Source organism: Channa argus, chromosome 17 (genome assembly GCF_033026475.1).
Source record: "Channa argus isolate prfri chromosome 17, Channa argus male v1.0, whole genome shotgun sequence".
In the NCBI taxonomy this organism is placed as follows: domain Eukaryota; kingdom Metazoa; phylum Chordata; class Actinopteri; order Anabantiformes; family Channidae; genus Channa; species Channa argus.
The window spans coordinates 22,295,630-22,317,779 of NC_090213.1; the positions used below are offsets into that span (position 1 = coordinate 22,295,630).

Below are 22,150 nucleotides of genomic sequence, written 5' to 3' on the forward strand. Positions count from 1 at the left end.
GTTTGTTTTCAGATTTTATCTCATGCTTTACTGACATTGTCTTTTTATTTTATGCATTGCTTACTATATTAGCCATTTAGTTCTTTTCACTGTTAGTCAGAAAGAGCAACCTAAATACAAGCTAAAAACATCCTGTAAATCATTTAGGGGGGACCTGGTGGCTCACTGGTAGAGCATTGGGTTGGGATTCAGAAGCCTGGATAAAGGGCATCCAACATAAAAACACATGTTAAATCCACGTGCAGAACATCTTCCGCTATGGTGACCCCTGAAGGGTTCACAAAAACAGGAGATCGCAAAAACAAATCATAAGGTGTAAGGATAAAACAAGAACAAGGAGATATTTGGTGTTGTGGTAGTCAAGAATCTCCACATTCTTGTTTGCCGGAGCTGCCTTTAAATTCCCTGATCCATAAAGCTGAAGCCATATGTAACACAGCAAAATTTACATTTCACTGAACAAAATTCAAATTCAAATAAAATTTAGTCATTAGCTCAGGATAGCACAAACAGCATGTGCTAATTTTTTATTAATTTTAAGAGAAGAAACCATGATTTTGAGTCCAGAAATTAGACATTAATCAACCATTTTTATCCGGGCTCAGGACCAGCACCATGGTAGCCCTTGGTGTCTGGGCAGAGCCACACCTGGTGGGGTGGGAGTTGATCCCGCTGCCTTCTATATCCCGACCCAATGCTCTACTCATTGAGCCACTAGGGAAGCAAAACAGTTTTAGTCATATTAGTGGATAAAAGTTGAACATAGACTAGTGTGCTTTGAAGAGAGTAAATATTTCAACACTAAACTTCCTTAACACATTTATTTTTGACTGACAAACCCTCTTATTACACACACTGTAAATGGGAAGACAGTGATTGAAAATTTAAATCAACCATGGCGGCTGTAGCTCAGTTGGTAAGGCAGTCGATCCCTGGTCCCAGCTATCGGTCGAAGTGTCCTTGAGCAAAACACTGAACCCCAAGTTGCTCCTGGTGTGTCAGGTGAGCACCTGGCATGTGAGTGTGTGTGAATGAACCGGTGATTGAGAAGCAACATTGTAAAGCACTTTGGATAAAAGCCCTATATAATTGGCCACTTACCATTTACTTCAAGCCACATTCACTGCAAAGCCCATATGTTTTCAATGTCACACTGAGTTAGTCTTTGCATTGTCAGTAAAATAAATTAATCAAATCATGCAGTGTAAATTTAGCATTTTAATTTGTCACCTAATCTTGCTGACATACCAGTCGTAATAAATAAGTTTCACTTTTTTTTGTAGTGATGGTAGTGGGTCATCCTCTTCTGATCTTTGCAGGGTCTGCTGCTATAAATGTAGATCTTGAGGTTTTCATGTTCCTTGTGCCCTTTATCTCTGTATCTTTCTTCATCAACAATATGTGTTACTGAAGTTTTGATTATTTAACTTTACCTGGCTTCTAACTGTGACTGCATCTAGTTTAGATCTGTGCCATGGTATAATTTAATGTTACTAGGTCAGAAGAGGTTGATATTGCCATCAACCTCTATGGAAAAGTGAGCAGGTTGATCATTCATACATGAAGCCTACAGACCTTTAACACAAGGACCAATTTGAACTAAGTAGAGCCATTGCTAATGTGGGTTTTCTTCTTTTAAATGTCTCTTTCACTGTTTAGAGTCAATAACCTCTGAATGTGTGTGTTCTTTGCTCTTCTGCTCTACCCTCCAACTCTGTTCATTCCTCAGAATGACCAACAATTAGCCAGTCATTTGATATCTGTGTGGTAATGTGTTCGAAGTGTGTGCTGAGCGTGGAGTTCAGAAGTGCCGTGAACTCAACGGTCGGTCCCAAACTGGGAGTGTCAGACTGCGGATTTTCTCCTCAGATCTTGGGTGAACTTGAACCTCCCAAACAAAAACTCCACTTCCTCTTGATTGAGACTAAACCCCAGATAACTAACTCAGTTTGATCACAACTTAGTCCTAATCTCAAAGCTCTCTTTCCAGACTCCCAGAGAGCATTCAGCCCAGCAGGGCTGTCTACACATGTGAGGGAATTGATGATTCAGGACAGGAAATTCCAGATTTTACTTTAATAAATTTCCTTTTTTTTTTTTTAAATCCTCAAGCTTTACTCTCCTCTGACAAAAGAAGAGTTCCCATGTTTGATCTCCCACCACACTGATGCAATCAATGGAAAGATTGCTCCAATGTCACATGCCACAAAGAAACCACTATAACCCAATAATAGGTACACCTGTTTACATTTTGTTCTCCCCCCAAGCAAAAACTTGAAAGCAAATTTTTAATCTAAAATCAAGTGGAGGTCTGATAAATGATGCTGAGCCAAAGGACCATTTAAAGATAAATAGAACTCTTAATGAGTTTTAAAGCCTCATTACACAGCATGAACACTCACCTCCAAAATGGTAGGTTGAAAGGGGTCACCAAAACAAGTTGCATTTATCCTTGAAATGACTCAAAGTGACATTTTGTGAACGATAATATTGGTTTTTTATAAGAGGATGATCTATCTGTCGTAAAAATTCTTGGTTTACCGTACTTGCCACACTTGCTGTAGTTGCTTGTGTGCATTTTTCTTAACAATTAGGATCCATCACCTGGGATACACTCAAAGTATCATCTTCAGTTTAAGTGGTTTACATGATTCTGCTAACTTTTTGGCTTGTTTACAGTTTATGTGGAATCTGCCAACAGATTCTCAAAAATATACTCTCTGCCATCATTCACATTGCTCTTTATTTATGTCTCTTCCAGAAATCACAGACAGGCAGACCCCGATCCATCATCCCAGAATCAGCCCCTGCACCTCCAAGTTCCATGACAGTACCCTGGGGGGCACATTTGCCCACTGGGAGGAAAATGCCATACCCTGGTGAGTCCCACATGCACAGGCTGTGATGCATCATCTATGAAATAGCCTATCCCAGTGGTTCTGTAGCAAGAAAGGCCTCCATATATCACTATCCATTGTTGTAAAAAAAATTAAGTACTTTTTATTGAAAAAATACAGCACTATAAATAAATAGAAAAATATTTAATAAATAATGGTTAGATAATCAAAGTGAATTTAATTTAAATCATTTACATATTTTCTACATACCTTCACTGCCTGCAGCTCCTTAGTCCTGGATGATGTGGAGAAGCTGAGCACCTGTGAGCTGGAGGTAGATGCTGTGGCTGTAGACATCCTCAACCGCCTTGAAATTGAAAGTAAGCTCTCTGAGGAAAAAATACTTATCTGCTGCACCACTCCATTAGTCTGTAGCCCATTGTGACAGATAGGGGAAGAAAAGATTGGAAAGAAATAAGAGTGAAAAGTGCATCACTATTTGGTGAGATGATTGACATGATACTGCTGTTCAGAGTTCCTCCCTGTAGCTGTCTCAAATTATCAAACCCATTTGCAATGTGGATCTGACCTAATGTTCTGAGAGTAGAAAGAGGTAGACAAGAAATGGGAGGTCTGTTGATGTAGTTTGTATTTACATCTGGATTAGTTGTATGGGAGGAAATAAGAAATCTCATCAACTGAAAACAAACATCAGACGTGGTGGAGTCACCAACCACAACTTCGGACCTCAACTAGCTGTAGGTTTTAATAAAATATACTGGTTTATTTTTTTCTCTGATCTTATTGGAATGCCAAACAAAACATCTTTTTGTGGTTTGGGGTTTTAAAAATATTTCTGTCTATAGGAATTGTCAAACTGAACAGTACTTTAAACAATGTCCAATTTGAATACGTAACTGTAGCAACCGTGTTGGATCTTACACGGGTGTTGTCTACTGCTGATGCAAACTTGTTTGGATATAAATGTTAAACACTTAACGTCATTAGGACATTCAGCATCTGCCTTAGATGAAATTAAAGGAAAAGACAGGTCACTCCAGGCCTTCTTCTGACTTACACTTTTATCTGCTCTGTAACAGTATATTAAACATTTACTATGGAAAATAGAAAAACAAAAGTAGGAGTTGAATTTAATGAGTTGCGTTGTGGCATTGGTCAACACAGCTTGGACACAAAAAACCTCTGTAAAGAGAGAGTAATGAAATGTGATGGTATTGTTAGGTGATACACTGTTTTAACTCCTTTTTTGCACAGATCAGATTGGCAGGAACCCTGGTCTGCAGGCCATATGGGAAGATGAGAAACAGAGGAGGAGAGAGAATGACCAGGCCTCCCAGATAGAAACCCCTGAATCGCAAGGTGAGCAGATCATTATGGAAACTCTGTTTGTGTTAACATTTCATATGTGCTAATTAGAAAGTTATTCTGACTACAGAAGCAGAACAAATGTGCTTCCTGCATGCACATATGAAGTGCTCAAGTATGCAGTTTCTTACTGTAGCTGTTATGTAAACTAGAAATATGGTTTCGATAATTGAGATAAGGGATTGATGAACCCTGATTTTCTTTTTAATCTTTTCTTGTACATGTGGGTTTACAGTAACCAGGTTACTTAAGTGTAACTAAATTGGCGTTTTTATTAGAGTGTAAAGGTACTACATATGTGCTGGTACATTAGAATTTGGAACATTCATTTTGGATCCTCTCAGATGGTGTCTTAAATTTGTTACAAATGTAGGAACTGGACCAAAGAACTTAAACTTAAAAAAAACCCAATATCACATCAGAAATAGTTTATCAGAACTGTCAAAAAACTGTCAGATTAGGAAAAAGATCAAAATCCTTAAACAAAATAATAACAGATTTATTTATCTAACTAAAGTAGGTCATAGGTATCCATCAGGGCCATAGAATAGTATTTCAGCATTACAGAGAGTTGTGTCGATATGTTTCTGATTTTATAAAACCACAATCAAATGTAGAACTAATTTTTATGTTTTAAGTTGTTTATGCATGCCAGGGGGGAAGGGATGTTAGTTAGAAGCCCTGGCTAAACTATTTAAGAAAGTGGGTGTTTGAAATAAGCAACACTCACATACCTAATAAAACTTAAATTCGAATGTCAAGCTAAAGAGAGGTTTTAATTAAGTGGTGCCAGCCATCCTGCTTTCCATGATATTCATGCTGGTGTTGCTGTGGAAACAGATGTTTAGGAACCAGCCATTTGTTCTTCAGGCACATGAACAGAGATTTAAGATAATTACATCATATATTCAGAGCTGTTTTTACCTTTGGGCAAAATAATAAACTTAAATTGGAATTTAAGATGCATTGGTTCTGAATCGTAATTATGAAATCCCCCAAACCATGGCTCTTCCTGATAGGTCAGACTGATGAGTGGAACCCTATGTGATTACAACATTTTGTGCATTTAAAAGTAAGAAAATTTGTTTGAAGAAACGTCTTAGAGAAAAGTCAGCGATTATAATGGTGATACAACTTTGCCCTTTCTACCCAAACAGGGGCTTTGATCTTTCCAGATTCTCACCCGTCCCACACATGGAGGTGTCATGTAAACAACGATGATAAATATCACATGTTAAAGTGCTGTTTTGTAATGAACAGTAGTTTCTTACATGTGCAGGCAGGCCTGCTTCCATGTACACATTAAGGAGTTCTCAAAAGTGCAGAGGAAGTAAATAATATAACAGGAGATTATTATTTGTCCAGAAATATGACAGCTACCATCATACTTAACAGCAGTTACAACCCAAAATGTTTTAATTGTTGCCAAGAATCTGAGGTCTGGAAAATTTCTGAAATCTTAAGAACAAAGTGTTTCCAGGAATAATGAATGCAGTGTTTGAAGTTGTTTTTCTGATTTGTTCCAGATCGTGGGCATGTCAGTTCAACAGAGAGCGAGAAAAGCTTCCTGAAGAGATTAAAGGAGATTCTGAAGGAGAACAAGTTTGATGTGTAAGTTCCCCGTCCTTTCTCTGATCCTTTGTCGTGGTGACAGTTGGGGCAGGAGAGGTATGCCCATTAAAAATTCTATCCAAATTCTATCCAAAAAAGTCAGTTTCCATTTTCCCTTAGGAAATCCAGAGTAGCCTGAAAATATTTAATTTATTAAAGACATTTGAAAATAAGTAAAAGATGCTTCCAGTCATTGTAGTTTGCTAGGTTTACCACATTCTTAGACCCCATTAAACTCAAATTTCTCCGATGTTTGGTTCTTTGTGTTGAACTGTAACAACACTGTTGCATGTTCTCAGTTCCCCTGCCCCTTTCAGCTTCACGTCAGTGTTTTTGTCTACCTCCTCTTTCCTCTCAGGCTTGAGAGGGAAGGAGTGAAAGCAGAGGTTGGAAGACTTGGGAAGGGCGAATGGAGAAAGTGAAGTCAGAACAGATGTATAAAGTGGGGGTAGGGACTGAAGCTTGTAGTGCAGAGTAAGGAGATGGAGAGGGTGGAATGATGTTCATGAGCTTACACAATCATCCCAACTTCTCCCACAAAGTACAAGCAAAAACTATTTCCTGTTATAAATAAAAGTACAGTCAGCTCTCCAGCCAAGTATGTCTCTGTATTGGATCCAGATGGCTTCTATTCACTACCCCCTGATAGCATAGAGGAACAGAGAAAAGGGGAAAGGCAGTGTGGTGTGGGAGCAGTGTGTGGGCTTTAGGTGTGTAGCAGTGCTTGTCTTGAGAGAAGGAACACACACACGCCCACTTTGCTGGTGTTGCTTTTACAGCCTGCTCAGTCAATCTCTGATATTACTTTCACACAGTCTGCTGCTTTCTTTTTGTTAGTTTTCCTTTATCAAGGCCTCACTGGGTGTTGGAAATTTTGAATTTGTAATTTGTTTTACCTTATTTGGTTTTTGACATTTATTGGGTTGGTCACCTCATTAAGCAGTTCATTTCTTTAATGGGGCATTCCATTTCAACTGGGAAATTGGCATATCCTAGTTCCCTATAACATATTTTGATTTCAAAATCTAAGATGGTTGCTTTGTGCATCAGTGGTTTAAAGGCTGTATTGATACAGTTTTTTAGCTGTTCTATAGTGTCTTTTTAAATTGCATCTCATTGAATGTCCAACATGTTGTGTAGTACAATGAAACTCATTCTGCTGGTCACACTCTTGAACTTGTCTGGGTCTTGGGATTTCATAACTGAAAATTTTCGATTTATCTGTATCTGAGCATAAGCCTATTGTTTTTAGCTGTGAATTAGAGATTGTTAGGGACTCTCCACGTCCCAAGTATTCACGTGTGTTCAATGAGCATTGTGCCATTAAGTTTTGTGCTCTTTTTAATTCTACACACCTGGCATTCCTAGACTCCGCCTGCACTAATGAAATGGTTGATTCTTTTCACTCACTTTGCGTATCAATCTTAGACCGTATAGCTCCTTTAGAAAACAGACCTGATCCTTTGGCCAGGAAAAAACATGGATTATTGAGAACATACGAAATTGTAAACCAGTATGTAGAAGAGGTGAGTGTAAATGGAAGAAATCTGGTCTTACAGTACATTTTATTATAATGAAAGAAAACTTATTACTTTTCAATATGATGGTGAAGGATGCCAGAGCCTCTTACTTCTCTCAACTCATCTATGCCAATCGTAAAAATCCCAGATTTCTATTTCATACTGTTGATAGACTGGTTAACCCTCTACCCCCTCATGCCAATGCCAGTTGTGTTGCTGATTGCAATAAGTTTTTATCACAATTTGTTTCCAAAGTTGAGAAAATTAGGGGTGGTATCACTCAAAATCCTTCATTTCTGGATGTGTTCTGTCCTTATCGGAGATCCCTGAATTATTTCTCTCCCATTAAACTATTTAACGTACTTGATACAATATCTCATATGAAAGCATATGAGATTGTGTTGGCCAGCTGCATAGCAGCTCCCCCATCGGTGTATGAGTGTGTGTGTGTGATTGTGAGTGTGAATGGGTAAATAAGAAGCAGTGTAAAGCGCTTTGAGTGCCAATAGGTAGAGAAGCATATAAGAGCATTTACCATTTACCATTTACCATTTGCCTTTCCTGAGATGTGAGATTCTTGTTTTAGTATAAATAGTATATTCTATCTATGTCACTTGATGTATTTTACCTTGTGCTTTTATTTGATCTTATATTTAACCTGATTTTATTTATTTATTTTTATTTTCATTTTTAATGTACAGCTTTGTACTTTTACACTTTGTCCTCTGTTTGATAAGTGCTTTATAAATAAAGACACGGGAACGTGTGAGGAATGAAATTGGTTAGGATGTCTTTCTCAGATAACAAACTGAAGTCGGATATCAATTTGATTAATTTGAAAAATTTGTGTCACCGACCCTATTAACTATTTCTTTTAGCAAAACTCAGACTTCTTTGAATCTTATCAAGAATTTGCTTAAAAATATGTACATTTTGTTAATACATTTAAAAATAAACTTTCAATGAATTTAACTTATTTAGTAGGTTTTGCACTATTGTCATTTATTGTAATAACATAAAGAGTGGATTGATTTTAAATCTCATGTTAGTGAGGGGAAATTAGCATAAATGTGGTTAAATTGAATTTATGACTAATTGTAGTAAGTATTAACTAGTAGGTTTTTCACATTGAGTTTTAATTTTGAGACCTCAAATCTTTTGAATTGTTTATTATTTTATTTACATTAAAATATTTCTCTAGGTGGTCTTAAACCTTTGGACCCCTACTGTAAATAGTCATGATCAAATATGTCTTTGTACCTTACAATTGTTATCGAACTCTTCCTCTGAGAAAAAATTCCAAATATTACGTTACGTTAAGCAAATAGGAATGGATTAAAAACATTTTGTGTTATAACGTGGAAACAGTACGCTGTAGAGGGTTATGATTTGTTCTGTTTCCAACTCTTTTTTTTCTTAGTGAAGCCATTTGGGGGTGTGGCTTGTTAGCGAAATGTGTTAATCGCTGCAGTAATCTCTTGATGTCTGACAGGCTCCGTCCCTTGTTGCCTCTAATGTCGTTAGCTACCAGACTAATTAAGAGACAGACAGACAGAGGCACATGCACACTGACTCTCTGGAGCCTGTTCCTCAAATGGCCTGGCAGAAAAGTCTGTGAGTGACAAAGAGACTGCAGTAAAATATCAACAGCAAAATGCAGAAAATCTTTACATTTAAGGTTTCATCATTTATCAGCTTTGTGACTAGGTTAGCATTTATCATTTCGAGCAAGCAGCATGTAATACATTTATCATTAACATGAGCATAGTTTTGTGGATGTGGTCTTGACTTTTATGGATTTTTCAGCTTGACAGTAAGTTTTGTTTTTTGTTTGTAGTCTCTTAGTGGTTTGTCCCTATTGTGGACTAATTCCACAAAGGGTTTATTCATATTTATTCTCCATAACTGCTGCTGGGCTTATAGGCAGTGCAAGTAAGCTTTAATTATCTACCCCTCTGTGTTTCCAGAATGTGTTTGTTAGGTTGAATTTATCCAGCAAAAGTTGTTGCCGATCACTCAGATCCTTCCTCCATACATGATTAATTCGTGAGCAGCACTAAAAAGGAACCCTTTTTATTTTTATAACAATTTCTGTGAAATTAGTTCCACTTGTGGCAGCTCTTTGCCTGGTCTACATTTCAATATTTTCAGTGTCACTATTGGGGAGTTGCTAGGCGATGCAATAGTGCAGTCTGGGTAAGGGAGTGTGATAGGCAGCTTGTAGATGAGAGCAATCTGGAGGGGTACAAAGCCCAGTTGGCTGCCTGCCCATTTTCCATTCATATTCCCACTCCAGCCCACACTCACACCACTTATCTGGACACGCTTGTGTGTGCTCACATACACATTTGCAGACAACAGACACTCTCCACACTTGCAGCCTCCCTATATACACACATACTCTGTATACATATGCACAATTTAAAATGCACTCTTGATTAAAACTCCCAACGAAGGGATGCTAATAAAACATGACATTATGAGAGCAGGTAACAGAAGGTCATCTGCTGTAATGTTAGATAACAGCCAAGCTGACAACACCACTCATGTGTAGTTTGGGTGTTCATGGTCAGATTATTGGGATAATTAATAAAATTATTTGTCTGCAGACATGATGCTTTAGAAAACAATGCTGTATTTTAGAGTACACTTCTACGATCTAATTTGGTTGTCTTTTAGGCCTATAATATGTGCTATATTTTCTATCAATGAATAAAAGTCAGTTGTGTAATAAATGGTATACAGTTTATTCCTAAAATCTTTGAGGCTTCGAAAGAACCTACAGTGAAGTATGAAATATGTAAGAAATGCAACATTTAGTCCTCATAATGCAGATTTTAGTTTTTACCTTTTTAATTGTACAGAAATCTCTGGAGATAAATGATATTTTTTACAAGACAGACCTGTCCAAATTTCCTTCTGGAAGCTATTCCTAGTTATAGGAGCAGAAAACAAAAGCTTTCTTTCCCAAGTCAGTGCTTACAATAGACAGACTGCAGATATTATTCCTGTGAAAATCATTGGAAGGTGAACAAATGAATGTTTTCCTGGAATGGCGTAATAGTAAAAATATACATGTGATTCAAAGATGTGCATGTGGAGAGACCAGCCAACAGTATCTGCAGTATAAACACCCTGATGAATTAATGATGGATATAAAGACCAGCTTTATATTAGAAGATAATGTTAGATGTCAGATGACCATGTAAGGGTGAAAATCTGAATATAAGTTTAACTGTAAGTTATAAATGTTATATATACTGTAGTTTTATCAGCACATTAAGCCATTAAGTCACAACAGGCTTAGTTTTATATTTAATAATAATTTGCTATAATACTGCCTAATGGTAAATGGTCTGCACTTAAATAGCGCTTTTCTTCCTATTGGCACTCAAAGCACTTTACACTGCTTCTTATTTACCCATTCACACTCACAATCACACACACATTCATACACCGATGGGGCAGCTGGCCAACACTAACCGGGAGCAACTATGTTGGGGTTCAGTGTCTTGCTCAAGGACACTTCGACATGTGACCGGAGGAGCCGGGGATTGAACCAACAACTGTGAGATTGGTGGACAACCGCTCTACCTTCCTGCGCCACAGTCGCCCTAATTGTTTGGAAACTACACTCTAATGTGCATCTACCCTCAGTTATGGCACTTTAAATGAAACAAAGGGACTCAGATTTTTTATTATGAGCAAACTTAAAAATAACAGTGACCAAAGAGTTTCCCTTCAAAAAAGAATTTAAGAGAATATCCTTTAAAGGTTTGCAAGTGTATTTATAGCTGTTCTTAGACAGGCTGAGCTGTATGTGGGAATCCCAATGTCATAGACAGTAGCCTCGACACTAAATGGACATTACCCTACCAGCCTAAAGGTGCTAAATCTCTGTAATGTCGGTTTCAGCTTACATGTCACAGGGGGGACTGTGACACAGGAGGTAGAGCGGTTATCCATTAATCCCACAGTTGTTGGTTCGATCCCCGACTCTTTAAGTCATGTCGAAGTGTCCTTAAGCAAGAAACTGAACAGCAACTTAGTTGCTCCTGCAAAGTGTAGGAGAGCTGCATAGCAGCTCCCCCATTGGTGTGCGAATGGGTGAATTAGAAACATTGTAAAGCGCTTTGAGTACCAATTGTTAGAAAAGTGCTTTAAAAGAGCAGATCAGACCAGACCATTTACATATTTTTTTTTTTTCTTTCGGCTTATCCCATGAGTTCAGGGTCGCCACAGCAGATCATTGTCCGCATGTTGATTTGGCACAGTTTCTATGCCAGATGCCCTTCCTGATGCAACCCTCCACAATTTCTACTGGGCTTGGACCGGCACTGCACAGCTGGGGATGGGAATGGGCTGTTAAGGGTTCAGTGTCTTGCCCAGAGACACTTTAACATATAGCCGGGACTGGGGATCGAACCATGACCCTGTAAGTCCGTGGACGACTGCCTTGAATAGAGCATGTTTTTGTCCAGAGAATTTACCTCTATTATCTCCATCAGGATTATAAGCGGGTTGTAACATTCATTTCTTTTGAGGTGCGTTGATCTGGTGTAAAAAAACACGGATTTCCACAGTATACTTTTGTGTCATGTCCTGCCTCCTGCAATTTCTATATAGGCACCACCTCTGAGTGGGAATGCATTTGATTTGAACAACACTGTATACGGTTGCACATTACAATGAATCGTCATTGTTGGTAGTCAGAAATAATTTTTTAATTTTTCTCCTCAGGACACAAGTTTTATCTTTAAGGAATGGGGAGGACAAAGAGGATTTTCCCAGTGACCTTACTCTCAATCCTGACCCCCTTACTCAAAAGGGATTGAAGTGTTCCCTTGCCAATGTTGTGAATCCACACAGGGACTCACAGCCAGGTAAGCCAAACACACTGCTATGTTGCAAGGAGACAATTATGGTAAAATGCTTACATAAACTGTATGTCACCATTGGAAAGTTAGTTCCATATTTAGAGCTTAAAAAAAAGCTAAAAACGTATATTTGTTCTGTGCACTCTAATCCTTTAGATTTTTAGTAAACATATGGTGGATATGTCTTTACATGGATTTCCCTGTTGTAGCAACTAATTTATAAACAAGACTATATATGTTTTTCAGTTTATTATCAGGCTGTGTCCTGCTTAGTTTCACAGACTGACGTTATGTTCTAGAGTGATGGTGATAGAGCAGTAAAAGGTTTGCTGTGGGATTAATACAAAATATGTCTTGCACCTTTTAAAGGGCCTAACAATTTACTGGATTGGAAACTTGTGCAAGCAGTACAGGCTGACCAGTTTATTGAAATGTAACCAGTCACTATACCCCCACTAGGTAGTTCAGTCTTTGAGGAGGTGGTGTTACTTCTGTTGTTGCCTATGGCATAGCAACAGCTACAGCTATGATATTGATACCCCAATTCACGTTTAATTTAGTTATAATGGAATCACTCTTATGCTTGTAACAGGTATCACAATTATTCAATTTTCAGTTTTGATTAATTGGTGGACCTGCAGAAGTGCATTTGTTGTCTGCCCCTTCATACTACCCTGCTACACTGACTGTTTGCATTTAAATGCACTTACCGGGTTACAGTTGGCTTTCACAGGAAATTTGATTTCTGAACTGTCTTGTAAAAGACAAACCTGTTTCCCAAAATTTGGATAGGGGATTAGAAAACCTAATTTCCCCAGGAAAATATATCCTGTTGATTTCTATGCCATGTATATGTGTAATCTGGTTTCTAATCAGGTATTTACAAGAGTACACATGCATGACAAAAGGCTTCAGAAAGGGCAAGCCGCAACATAAAAGACTGAAGAATTCTGGAGAATTCATCAAAGGCACTCACCCAGCTGCAAAAGGTCTGGGACCTAGTATGTACAAACCGTGAGCAAAGCAGCATTAGCTTACAATTTTTACACCACTGTAGCTCAGCGCAGATGGTTTAGATCTACTTCTAAATGAGTATGTGTTTGATAAGAACTTATATATATTACTGGTGTTGTTAACATCATAGTCTCTTCTCGTGCACTACTTAATCAAGCTGTACAGCCAATCAGATTGGTCTCAAAAACACACTGCAAAAAAGTCAGAAATCAGATTACTCAGCTGCAGTTATATATGGATTTCCATTATCCAGTAGTTTTTTAATTGTATGTAAACTTGTTGCCTGGAAATGCTGTATAGAAACTATAGTATAGAAACGGCCAGGAACCTCTCCTTTTCATTTACCTCAGTCACGATATAGCAAAATGTTCAGACATGCTAACTGGGATTTTTTCCTGTTTTATTTCTCCAGACTCTCTGAAGAGTGTTAAAATATCAGAGGAAGCTGTGGTGGATGAGGAGGCCATCTTGAATCTCTTGGAGTACAGCCAGACTTTCCTCCCACTCTCCCAGACGTCCAACCACTCACCTCTGTTAGGTAGGTTAGTTTCTTGAAGAAAGTTTGTTCAGATTATCTCCTCTGTTCTCCTTAAAAAATATTCACAGCAGGTGAAAGTGTCTGTTAATGACAAACAATCTTCTTTGTTGCTGTAATTTGAGTACATACTCTTTTCAAATAAACAGTTTTCTTTTTAGGTCAAGTTATCAATAAATGGCATACCTGGACAAACTATGCCAAATATCTAATGGGAGTAAAGAGAGTAAAAATCAAGCAACAAAAGCTTGGGCTTAAATAATTTGGTCATATTTACTTACTTGCCATATATTTGGCATGTTACTTGCTAATTGGTGTAATGTCCTAAGTCCTTTGTTTCTTTGTTATCCATGTAGACACCAGCCAAGACCATGCCATCATTGATTTGCTGGCAGGCCTAGAGGATGACGGTTTTTGCAGGAAACCCATTAGGCAGGATTCTCGATCCCAGACACTTCCTGGTATGCAAAACTACCACTACAATAGTGATGAGGAGGAGGCAGGGCCAGAGCTGGACAAGGAAGAGGCCGAGCTTAGTGTGATAATGTCACAGCGATGGGACAGTGTGGCTCGTGAAAGCTCATCTTTACCAAGGCAAGTTTGTCTTGGTTGTATGTGAGTGAAAAACAGTTAAAAGTTCTACAGTTAAAACAAAAATTCTACTTTGCTCACAATGGACAGATGAATCAGAACCCCTGGATTTGTTTTGTGTATTGACAGGTCTAAAAAGATGTAATTATACAATATGGCTGCATTCTCTATAATATTAAAGAGGATGCCCATAAAACGTCAGACCCTCCACGATTCTCACCATGAACTCTAAAGTGCAAACGTCTCTAATCCAAACAAAAGCTAAGCTAACAAAATATTTTATTGCAGTAAATATTGTGAGTCTGCATTTTGTCTTTACAGTGTCTGCCAAAGACCAGAAACTATATTGTAAATTACAAGCTATACACACCTTTTCTCCCTTTGAAACCCTCCTGCTTAGTTACAAGCCAGCAAATACTGAGCCCTCAGATGAGGTAATCTACAATGGGTTGTGCCTGTGCACTGTTTACTCAGTGCTCCTGCCATTTCAATTTGTACAGGCGTGTTGTGAAGGAAAGAGAGGACTGCTTCAGTGAGGAGCACCAGGAATCCTCAGATGAAGACATGGAGTGGAGTGGGGATAACTCTATGTTCGCCAACCTGTCTATCCCCCAGCTCGATGGGGCAGCAGACGAGAGCAGTGGTGAGTCATCTCATACTGAAACATACTGAGACAACATTTAATGTCAGTTTGCTTCTATGCTTATTTACGTTCTATCAAAGATATCAACGTATGGATCTGACAGCAGCTGCACACTTTTTGCAAGATTGACAGCACATTTTAGCTGTATGATCTAATTGCATTATGGGGGGGGTTAACATAGCAGAAGCTTTTGAGACTTTATTTGATTCCTTGGAATTCAGTTATTAAGAGTTATTTTCTATTGATTGATTATCCTTTCAGTTTATCCTGTGAGTTCAGGGTCGCCACAGCAGATCATTTGTCTGCATGCTGATTTGGCACAGTTTTTGCGACGGATGCCCTGGTGCAACCCTCCCCAATTTCTACCAGGCTTGGGACCGGCACTGCACGGCTGGGGAAGGGGATGGGCTGTTGTTCAGTGTCTTGTTTTTGTGAAATTGTCTTCATGTCACGTTTCATTTGACCTACTGAACAGTGCAATTTGCTTGTATTGCCAATTAACTGTAAATATAACTTGTTGTACACCCAACTTTAAAAAATATGACATGAAGCAGTTTTTTGTGCTTCTACAGCACTGTCAGTCTCCAACTTTTCTAGGGTGTATCCCACTCTTTTAATGTCAGTTCTAGTCCCATAGTAAAATATCGATAAACAATAAAATAAAACAATCCAGTTGAATAGCGAAAGTTGAAGAGAGAAAGTTGAAGAGCTATTGTAGTACATATTGCTGAAAACATTGAGGCTGGTTCCAACAGCAAGGTATTAGAAAACACAGTGCATCACAATTTGGTGTTTAGGGCCTGCATAGCCACAGACATATCAGGGTGCCCATTGCTGGCCTGTGTCTACTGCCAAAAGGGTCTACAATGACCATGTGAGCATCAGAACTGGGTCCCAGAGCAATACAAGAAGGTAGCCTGGTCTGATGAATCACATTTTAGGTATGTCTGTCAACATTAATGTGATAATACGGCATTAACGAAAATTCCTTTTAACGCCACAAATTTGTTTGGAAGCCATTACAACAGGTTATTTTATGATGATCTCTTGCCTCACGTGTAGAGCTTGACAGTGTAAGCGACTCTGAGTAGGAATGCTGAGCAATTCTCAGCATTATATTTGCACTTAAAGAGTGCACTGAGTGACATTAACAGATAAATGGTAAATGTTCTGCACTTATATATCGCTTTTCTACCTATTGGCACTCAAAGTGCTTTACACTGCTTCTTATTCACCCATTCACACTCACAATCACACACACACTCATACACTGGTGGGGGAGCTGCTATGCAGCTTGCCAACGTTCACCGGGACACTTCGACATTGAACCAACAACTGTGAGATTGGTGGACAACCGCTCTACCTTCCTGTGCCAAAGTCGTCCCTAAGATGTGAAGTTATAGGCATGGTATTTCTGATGCAATTTCTCTGCTGTCTGCCTCACTGCCTAACGGAGTGCGGAGCAGCTCCTACACACCCACATACACACAAACACACACACACACATATACACACAAACTCACATACAAAAGCCAGAAGTTGGGAGACTGATCCCAGCTTAGGTGAGACACAGGTGAAGAACTCTTTTACTGTATCTTTATATGTAAATACAAATAAAACTAAAAAGCCAATAATAGTAGTTCTTTAAAAACCTATCAAAAAAGCATATATATTTACATCATGTCATTTAGCAGTCACTTTGATCCAAAGCGACTTACAAGTGAGGTACCAGGCACGCAAAAACCAAAGTCAAGGAGAAAACATCAAAGTATATGTAAACTATACATGTGTTGATGCTATGCTAACCATTTAGCCTGATTTGTCACATTTGTAACTTAATAACTGGCAAGTTCTATTAGCAGCCCCCTTACTAAACCCGCCCCAGTCCCTCTTTCACCTGTACTAGTAAACCATATCAGATTGAGCAGAAAAAAAGAGTCATTGAGTGATCAGAGACTGATTTTAATCATCATGGTAAACCATGCCCAGTACTTTTATCTCCATATTTATTAATGGAGATAAAAGAATAAATTACAGATTATATGACATAATTGTTGTAGAAAATGTTCCATGACAGCACATTCTGAGTATTTGCATTTAATCTTGAGTAAAGATTTTAATTAAGTTATCGATTGAAAGCCTTTGTTTTAGGTTATCTTGACATTCAATTGCATGTACCAGCATGCACTGTGGGTGTCAGGTCCATGAAACCCCTTCCTTGCAACTTAGAGGGCTAACAGAATCTGGTACTGATGCCTTGGTGTCAGGCACCAGAGGACAACTTCAGAGGTCTTGTGGGGTCCATTCTCCAATGAGTCAGTGCTGTTTTGGCAGCAAAGGGGGACCTACTCACTATTAGGTGAGTGGTCATAATGTTATGGCCGGTCAGTGTAAGTTTCAATTCAGCAGCACCCCATCTTGTCTACATCAGAAGTCACATTGTGCCACTTATGCTTTTAGTCATATAATATCAATAATATAAGCTTGTAAATTAAATGTTTTAAACCAGGACCTGCAGTGTTTTGATCTTGAAGCTCTTGATAAAACATGGTGTGTCAAAGTTTTTATTTATTGCATTTACATACTTAATCCATAGTAAAATGAAAATGAATTATAACTCTCTAAGTATCAAATCAAACTCATTATGACTAGAAACACATATTAAATGAGCACCACATCCCTAATGTTTCATTGTAGCATTAGTATTGGTGGGGGTGGGATGGTAGTTCTACAGTAGGTCATTTAAGTGTTCTAGATAATCGAGACCTGTCTATTGAATGTTAACTGATAATGTGGTACTACCTCTTATGTGTTTATATCCTTAGATTCATCCTTAACAGAGAGTAGCTCCCGGACCCAGTCTTCTCTCATAGTCACAGAAAAAATGCTTGGGGAAAGAAACCCCTTTCCTGGAGAGACTGTCCACCCTGAGCCACCTTCTTCCGCTAAGATTGTTCTGGAGTGTAAGCACCCTGAGCACAGACCAGTTCATGTGCTGGAGACAGAGCAGCCAGTTGACAAACACTTTCAATCAAGAAGCAGCCAGGACAGCAGTATTGAATGTTCAACAGGCTTACAGGTTAATAACGAAATCCTCTACATTCCACCAGTCAAACACCCTATCCCCTGCAAAAAAGCCAGTCACCCTGAGGTGTCTCCCATTTGTGTAGACAAAGAAGACATCCAGCCCTTGTACACCTATGACAAGAAGACCTCTATAGCTTTGGATATGACAGATCTTGAAAGTTTCCCCTTTGGTAACACAAAAGTCACCAAAAGCAGGAAGAATTATGGCAACATAAAGAATGTAGAAACAAACTGTCTGTCTATTCTTCAGAACCACAGAACGTTCTCTTTTTGCTACTCTGAACTGAGAAATTGCTCAGCGAAGACAGAGCTGGAACTAACCCAGAAAGACTGTAAAAGCCCCATCCTTAGAAATATCTCCTCAGCCCTTTCACCCATAGAGAAGGAAGATCGAATTGATCCAAAGGAGGATGAAATGAGCCAGGACACCGAGGAGGGCGATGTTGGAGAGCTCAAAATCAGGTATGAGGACTATCAGGAAAATAAAACTGAGAAGACTATTGTGGCCCAGCAGGAAGCACATTACAAGTTCTTCCCCAGCGTGATTCTCTCCAACTGCCTTAGTAGGAAGAAAGCTGGGAGCAAAAAGCTCTCTGATTACTGCAGCAAGCTGGGACAAGCCCAGCCTCGTAGGACCAGGATAAAAGTGAACAAAAAAAGGTTAGGAATGGTAGGACAGAGGATTAAATCATGCATTGTTGAAAGTTCTACCTCTGACAGCCAGGTTACTGCTGGCTTCATGAACTCAGTCATGCCTGTTGGTTCAGTGGTCATGGAAACAGGCCTGCCAGTTTTAGAGCATAAGCCAATAAAAGACCCTGAGCCTGTTCAAGATGGGCCTATAATAAAGGGAAGGGCAGTCACTAAGGATGGGTCAAAAACTGAAGAGAGGTCTGCAATTGAACAGACAGAACCACTCTCAGAGCTACCTGGCACCAACTCCACAACTGGTTCCTGTTTTTCTGAAGAAGCTAAAGACACAGCAGAAGATAGGTTAAGCCCATTGCAAGATGTACCACCTAAAGTTACCTGTATTAAGTCTTCAGCACTGGCTGGTAGTAAATACACGCTGAGGGCCAAACGAAGGATGAGTTATGATGGTGAGGATGGAGAATACTCAGGTGCCATTCATTCTAAAAACCTCAAAGACAGCAAGGTAAAGGGGAACAAGGTCTCTAATGGGCAGGAAATAAAACAACAGAAACGGCGCAAGAAACAACCCCCTGTTATTATAAAATACATTATTATCAACAGATTCAAAGGACAGAAAAATATGTTGGTGAAGATGTCAAAACTGAATGCAGAGGAGCAGCTAGTTTTGCTGACACCAAACAAGCTTGAGCAGTACAATAAACTGGCCCCGCTTAAGGATTTCTGGCCCAAGGTACCAGAATCTACTGCTGTCAGGTTTCCTGTCACTGACCCAAAAGCTAAGAAAATCTTAAAACGAAAGCCAAAGGTCACCTCCAGTAATAAGAAAACGATCAACAACTCCTCAAGTAATCGAATTAGTCAGAACGAAAGGGTCAAAAGAACTAAAGGCTGTCAGAGAGGCGCACTTCTACCCTCTCTGCCACTCCCTCGACCATGTTATTGTGAGCTGGCAGATGACCATGAAACGGAGTATACTGATGTCATGGTAGAATTGGGCTACCTTTCTGATAGATCCCCAAGCCCTATAAACTCAACACCTCCGCGCTGTTGGTCTCCAAGTGACCCTTTAATGGACAGCTCAGAAAAACTAAAAAACCTACTCAGTGTCCCATGTCTTAGTTCTGCTTTTCAGAAGCCGCACACTGTGTCCTCAACCAAAGGAGCTCAAAATAAGCGCCAAATAGCCAAACATAAGAAAACTGCAGTTACTAAAAGGAAAATAAGCAAGAGGGCTACCAAGCCTCCAGGTGAACAAGTACCAAAAACAGAGAAATCCAGAAAAAGTAGTTGTGCTGCTCAAAGGCAGAGAAGAAAAGAGAAAGCTGTAGCTGATGCCACTGGCAATAATTCTGCAACCCCCAAAAGATCTAGAAGGTGTCACAAGAAGAATGAAGAACCCAAAGGCCATGAGTTAAGTAAAGACGGTTCTCAGCTTCTTTCCCCAGAAGCTGAGCTACCTCCTTCTGAGAGTTCCTCTCAAGAGCTCCCTCCGTTTCAGGATCCAATGAGGACAAATAGCCCCAGCCAGGCTATTTCCCAGACAACATCTATATCAGACTCTAACTTAGTAGCCAGACCTATAATACCAAAGGTTGAGGATTTTGAGACTTCAATCATGGATGTCAACCAACACTGTTCACAACCAGCTCAACTAAAGCAACAAGGTTGCCAGACCAATGCGGTAAAGGCAGAGGAATTGCAGGTGGAGTCTGTTTCTCCAGGTGGCCAGCCCTTATCAGAACATACACAACTAGCAGTAGCCTCACCACACTTGGGGCCCAAGAACGGGGAGTTCCCCAATCTTTGTGAGACTCCTTCTTGCTTGACTGTCCTCAAACAGCTTCTTCAGAAGAGACAGCAGGGACAAGCCCTTCCTCTACAAGTGATTGGAACAGACAGCCATTCCAACGCGATAGCTCAGGCTGCAATACCACTACATACTACAATTAAACCAGCTAAATCCAGAAGAGCTCCCTCTAAAAGTCACAGAAAACCTAGGGCCCCAAAATGTACCCCTCTCAAAGATAAAAAACCCAGAAACAGGAAAGGCAAAATGAGTAGCACTCAGCCAGATATGACCGTGAAGCAGAAGGGCACCATATCAGATGACTGCCCCTTGTTTCTTACTGACCCAGGCCTGGACAATTGCAGCTTCGTAGAGGACAGTTTATCACCAGAACTTCCACACAATTATACGTTTGATATAAATGCTATTGATCAGACTGAGTTCCCCAGCCCATATAGTGGTAGCCAATTTGTCCTTACTGATAAAAATTTACCTGTTAAATTCCTGAGTGATGTAAGCCAGGAAGCTGTGTCTGCTCAGGCACTGGACTTTGAGAAGAAACTTGATAGGGTTTTTGGATCTGGAGAGGACTTTGAACGGGGTTCTGACTTGCACAAAACGAGGCCTTATAGCCCTGACCTGTTTGATAAAGCTGAAAACAGGGAATCTGTTGCAAAATCAAATCACTTCACATTCCTTGACTCTGAGAAAAGCAGGAACAGAGAGTGGGACTTCTCTTTAGGTAAAGCCCACACCCTCAGCCACTTTCAAGACTTTCACTGTGAGAAAAAAGAGTTGCTCTTTTCCGTCTTTGACCCTATCCTTCCACTGCCTTTAAGCTCAGCATCATTTGTTGATCATGAAGGCTCACCAACAGGGGAGCCTTTTGATGGCATTGATGGGGTTATGTCCACCACACCCAGTAGCTCACCCCGCTCCATCAGCTCACTATCCCAGGTGAGGGCGAGCCAGCTGCTGCGGGGGGCAGGAGGTGGAATGCATATTCTCAAGCCTCTCATGTCCCCTCCAAGCCGGGAGGAGATTCTCAGTACTCTGGTGGACCTGGAGATGTCAGAAGCCACCTTCCAGGAGCCGTTCTGCAGCGATCCCTCAGATGCCCCAGGAAAGCCAATGTAAGACTTTATGCATCAGCAGAACGAGTTGATATAAAAAACATTTTGACACTATCTACCAAATTAAAAAAATTACATTGAAAACAGAAAAAACACTAACTGATAAATGGCTCTTATTATGGGTGGATTTGAACTCCCCTTTGACATAGGGTTGGGTGCAAAAGTTTTCATCCTCATATTTTAAAATGTCATAGTAAAACAAAGAATAGTTTTCATCAACATAATGTTAATGCACATTTAGGTAATACAATTATTATGTCATCAAAAATAATTGAAAGTTAATTTAGGAAATGTGTTTGTCAATGGGAATGCTAATTTTGCACCATTATAATGTTCATTATTTTTCTATACCTTTATTTATACACTCCCTACACAACCATAATTATTACTAGAAAAGCTATAATTCTTATTTAAAAGGAGGCTTGAAGCTAAACTAAGTGTATTCATTGTCAAGGACAATGTGCTTTGGTGAATAA

The 22,150-nt window shown here is 39.5% G+C and overlaps 1 protein-coding gene across 5 annotated transcripts in view; it reads left to right on the forward strand.

Moving 5' to 3' along the window:
* The window catches only part of rev3l (REV3 like, DNA directed polymerase zeta catalytic subunit), a 79,919-nt gene that overhangs the window by 37,324 nt on the left and 20,445 nt on the right, over positions 1-22,150 (forward strand). For 4 of the 5 annotated variants that reach the window (XM_067481299.1, XM_067481294.1, XM_067481295.1 and 1 more), the window contains 9 exons: positions 2,762-2,879; positions 3,123-3,217; positions 4,113-4,217; positions 5,750-5,834; positions 12,095-12,237; positions 13,658-13,783; positions 14,137-14,374; positions 14,872-15,014; positions 17,840-21,674. In XM_067481299.1, coding sequence (XP_067337400.1) covers positions 2,762-2,879; positions 3,123-3,217; positions 4,113-4,217; positions 5,750-5,834; positions 12,095-12,237; positions 13,658-13,783; positions 14,137-14,374; positions 14,872-15,014; positions 17,840-21,674 — 4,888 coding nt within the window. The remainder of the gene's footprint in view (positions 1-2,761; positions 2,880-3,122; positions 3,218-4,112; positions 4,218-5,749; positions 5,835-12,094; positions 12,238-13,657; positions 13,784-14,136; positions 14,375-14,871; positions 15,015-17,839; positions 21,675-22,150) is intronic. The other variant, XM_067481296.1, reaches the window with a different exon arrangement.